General features: G+C 36.7%; 1 protein-coding gene across 1 annotated transcript; it reads right to left on the minus strand.

Annotated features, from left to right (window-relative positions):
* Positions 1 to 1,759: 1,759 nt before the first annotated feature.
* Positions 1,760 to 4,159, minus strand: LOC106442609. The gene is made up of 10 exons (XM_048777060.1): positions 4,010 to 4,159; positions 3,697 to 3,917; positions 3,461 to 3,598; positions 3,257 to 3,381; positions 3,084 to 3,177; positions 2,903 to 3,020; positions 2,657 to 2,814; positions 2,450 to 2,564; positions 2,189 to 2,371; positions 1,760 to 2,119 (listed from the first exon to the last, which is right to left on the minus strand). Exons 1-10 carry the CDS (start codon positions 4,157 to 4,159, stop codon positions 1,973 to 1,975), a joined length of 1,449 nt encoding a protein of 482 aa, XP_048633017.1. The 3' UTR covers positions 1,760 to 1,972.
* Positions 4,160 to 4,776: the final 617 nt, after the last annotated feature.

Below are 4,776 nucleotides of genomic sequence, written 5' to 3' on the forward strand. Positions count from 1 at the left end.
GAAATAAGAAAATTAATACAAACCATATAGATCAAGCAGTTATATAGCTTCTTCTACAATTTGAAGATATTAAAATTGTTTTATAGTTGATATCATTTAAGTGAGACGAACTTTCTTACTTATACAAAAACAGATTTATACTTGAGATTTTTATATTCTCAAAGATGATAGGCGTTTCGAGCTATATTCGATTTTATTTGTATTTATATTATAAAGATGATAGGCGTCTCAAGATAGATGAGAAATATTTTTGAACTAAAACCTGTGTTATACTACTTTTACTAATATATTTGTATCTACTTGACGGATATAGAAACATAAAGTGACTACGAAAATCAATAATAATTTTTTTTTATTAATACGAAGGAGGCCGCGTGAGAAATGGGTAATGAATGATCAAATGAGTTATCAGTTATTTAGATAGGAGTCATATAATATATTATGTTAAGCTATATTGTAATGAATAATGGTAATATATGTAATTAGTCTAATAAGGAGAGGGTATTTAATTAAAGAGTGTGAGAGTGATTCTAGTGTTGACACCTAAGAAATGGCAATTTGGTTAATAACACATGATGTCAATGTTAGTTTAAATTAATGCTCCTCAAATAATATAAAAGGGATATCTGTTATCATCCTTGTTATCATCCTCATCAGCACTGGAACTAAAGAACTATTGATGACCTGAAACTTTTTCATACTTAACCGAGAACTAAAAGATCTGAATTTTTCTTCACTTATAAAATCATGTCTCTTCTCGGAAGCAGCAGAAAAATTAGCATTCATCTCAGTTCTAATCCTCTCAAAAGATTATTGCATTGACTTTAATCTAGTTTCTTTCGGACTCATTCTTCTCAGTTTTGCATCCCTTTTCTTCATATAACTATCTTTTAGAATCATCTGAACTAGGATAACCTGCGCTTTGCAAATGGTGAACTTATATAATAAATATTTAAAATATATAGTATTGATAAACTAAATATAAATATATATATATATATATATATATTTGACTTTTTTAATATGCATACAGTTATGTTTTCTTTATATAATCACTAGTGTCGGCCCGCCCTACGGGCGGGATGATTTTTTAAAAATTATGTAAATAGTTAAAATAAATATTAAATATAAATTGTTATTGTATTTGAAGACTAAATATTTTATGCCATTTTGATAAATATTTTATGCCATTTATTAGAGTCCAATATTTTAATATAATGTTATGTATTAGAGTAGGAACCGCATTATTATTTGTATAGTAAGACAGAATATTAAATGGTGCGTAGCTTTATGTTCAAGGAAAAGACCCAGCGGAAGTTAATGAAATCGTAAACCATATAAAATTTTGTTATACCAGGTCCGACTTTTTCTTATATATGCAAAGGCCCAACTATTTTATAAGCTTTACAAACATTTGTTACATACAATGTGAATAGTCGAATCACGTCCCAAAGAAATGATTCAGTCTTGAAGACGTGTGAATAGCCATCTCACCACCCCCAAAATATTAATTAATGCGATAAGTTAATCTGCGACAACACTAAGATACAAAAAAAAAATCAGAAAAAACTTACGTGAACACATGGGAAACATAGATAATCATATTATGGATTGTAGACGTATACTCATGCACACAACCAAAAACTTAAGTTTTTGTAATCCATAACATGATTATGGACGTACACTCATGCACATAACATAAAACACAAATAATTTTCACACTCGTATCTATTGTTATCACAATTTCTGGATATATATATATTTATAATTATAATCATTAAAATTGACTAACTCACCGAAAATAAATCAACCACCAATTCAAAAGATCATTTTATAACAACCACAAAGAAAGAAACAAAGGAAAGTGAAAGAAGAAAATCTATAACATAAATAGATAAAATCCAAAAATAAGTAGAATGTGAAAACATTATTAGAATTCAGAACATGGAAAGATGATCACTGACGATCCATATCAATCAACACGCGCCCTCTTGCGCACATTTCCAACTGGCTTCTTTCCAGCACTCTTTGATGTCTCACTACCGCCCTTGCCGGAAGCAGATTTCTCACCACTGGTCGTCCCATCCGGCGCATCATCATCATCATCGTCATCACCTCCCTGATACACTCAGATTGTTAGACATTGCATATGCTAATAACGAAACATCATAACGAACATTGTACTTACATCATCGACAAAGTCAGGAGATGGTGCACGCTCAACCTCATTGATGATACGCGAGACGGTGAACGTCTGATGATTGACGGTGAAATTGTATGACGTGATTCGGACCTGGAAAGTGTAGGTCTTGCCTTCCATTTCAGCAACGAACGGAGGCACCACGGACTCAGGGTTCACTCCTTCCTCGGCCTTGTTATCAGATGGAATCCGAAAACGTGTTAGTGACGTTATATAATAACTACATAAAGAAGCACACGTATAGCTTACCAATATCTGAACAGCCTCACTTGCCCTGAGATTGTGCAGCTTAGCCATCATACCATGAAAACAAACGAATGTCCCTTCCGCAGTATCATCCGTTATAACCATCTCAACACAATAACTAAAAAAACAAATAAATAGAAGTGTACTTAGTGTGATGCATGTGATCAGAAAAGCGTCCAACTATTATATTATACCAAATTTGCTACATACCGAAGAGACCCGACAGCATTAGTATTATTGCAACGCGCACATTCAAACGAAGTGACAGTGCGCTGCAACTTCTTACTGCACTTAGAGCATGCAACATAGCACCACCCCTTGTCCGCTTCAGCTCGGGAAACTCTCCCAGTGCATAAGAAGTCGATTTCCTACGGTTTATACATCAACATCACATGCAGTCCAAAATTACAAAACCAATATATATACACACGAATGCGCCAAGGTTAAACTAATTACCTGTGACTGAGCAGTGGTGATAAAATTGTTAAGCTCAGCAATTGTCACAGGCTCAACCTTGGCATAAAACCTTAGCAGTGGTGCAGCGGCCGGAAGACCTGTGTCTCTAGCCACCAGTCTGTACATAAATATATGAACGTCAGCATCACAAACTTACAACATATGCTTACACACTCAATACATGCTAAGCTTACCTGTAAAGAAAGACTCCCCTGCATTTGTCTCCTTATCGTAATTGACATGCGTTCCTGATGTCGCGTTGAGGAATAAACGACCTACACATCATAGAAAAAAAATAAGAAACAGGATTCTACATATATCACATGACACCGTACGAAACAAACAACAGAATACCTCCGACCATCTTCGGATTTATGCTCGTTGCAACAATCACTTTAAGATCACCACGCATGCCTCCAAGCTTTTGGTGAAAAGCTACGGCTTGAACGTCGAACATGCTAAGAGTAATAGACACATCACTGCATATTTGTAACAACCATTAGTGTAGTTAAAACGAATAAGCAAATATTGAAGGTTCAAAAGTAAAATCTAAATCACTTGTCTAGTTTAACGGTGACCATGACACGATTTTTGTCCGCCGGAGGGTCAGACACGGTGCTCTTCACTGCCATGATCTCACCAATAATATCTACAGATTCCAAAATCGATATAAGCAAGCTACGTGGTAAACAGACACTAATCCATATAGCACAAAGGCAATATACAAAACAAACATTTATATAACCACATCCGTACCTGGAAGCTAAGTGTTAGTATTGGCCAAACCAACTAACTCAGTTTGGTTACGGAACCGGCATCCCTCTACAGGTAATGGTGAGACCGGATCAGCTAGCACGTCAAACTCAGTTGATTCGTTAAACCGAATCATCAAAGAAGAGTCCGCAAGCTTGAAGTTCTGAGCAACAGCGAACCACGTCGAAGCCAGAGACAGAATACATCGTTCCGGCGGCGAGCCTCTCTCGGAATTTTGGAAGCCGATTTGCGTTGATAGTAGCTTGCATCACAGTTGACGGAAACAAATAAGATCTAAAAATTAGAAAATGAAGGAACACAGATCTAAAGAAAAACATGAAGACTCGTACTTACATTAACGTCCATAAGCAGCATATCGACCCACATCAACTCACCACCGCGCTTGACGTTCCTCGCCTCCCAGAACCGTAGAAGACGTGCTTCGGCGACGGAAGAGCATTTGCCGGACTTCAAGTCGGAGAAGAAGACTCTCGAAATAGCCATAGTAACAGGAATCAGGTTATCGCAAGAGAAATAAGGAGAAGATGCGTTCAAGATAATAACTACTTACATATTTATACAGATCTACACCACTCGGGAACTACGAACGGCGCATCGAAGAGTCTGAGCGATCGATTGAATTTATAATTGGAATAAAGTCAAAGACATAACTCCGGATGTTTCATCCGAGAGGGAAGAATCGCAGGCGTCACGCCGCCGCTGCAGAGAAGATGAGAGACTAAATGTTTCACGCGTAAGTGAAATTAGGGCTGGAGGCTGTCAACGGCTGTGGGGCCAACCCAATACGCGAGGAATGAAGTAAGCCCATCAGATTCTGGTTTAATGAAACGCTGCGTTGACACGTGTCGCACTGTGGACGCTCGACTTTCCTATGTGGACGATGACGTGGAGGCCTGTGAGAGAAGCAAACTGTCTTTTATATATAAAGACTAGGGTCGGCCCGCCCTACGGGCGGGATATACTTTACTGATCTAGATTATTATTTTTATATGATTTTGCGGTTTGTATTTTAGGTTTACATTTGCAAGAAATGTGAATGAGGTATACTATTTTATTAATTTAAGTTGTTGGTTAGTAGTTTGTTTGTAAATAGTTTTTGT

The sequence above is a fragment of the Brassica napus genome, chromosome A3, assembly GCF_020379485.1.
Source record: "Brassica napus cultivar Da-Ae chromosome A3, Da-Ae, whole genome shotgun sequence".
NCBI lineage: Eukaryota > Viridiplantae > Streptophyta > Magnoliopsida > Brassicales > Brassicaceae > Brassica > Brassica napus.

Excerpts from the sequence above, each read along its gene's own strand:
- LOC106442609 (XM_048777060.1), bottom strand. The coding sequence starts at position 4,159 with ATGGCTATTTCGAGAGTCTTCTTCTCCGACTTGAAGTCCGGCAAATGC. Across the intron at positions 3,178-3,256 it reads AAATCCGAAGATGGTCGGAG|GTCGTTTATTCCTCAACGCG; the intron begins GTATTCTGTTGT and ends TATGATGTGTAG. Across the intron at positions 3,021-3,083 it reads TTTACAGGTAAGCTTAGCAT|ACTGGTGGCTAGAGACACAG; the intron begins GTATTGAGTGTG and ends ATTTATGTACAG.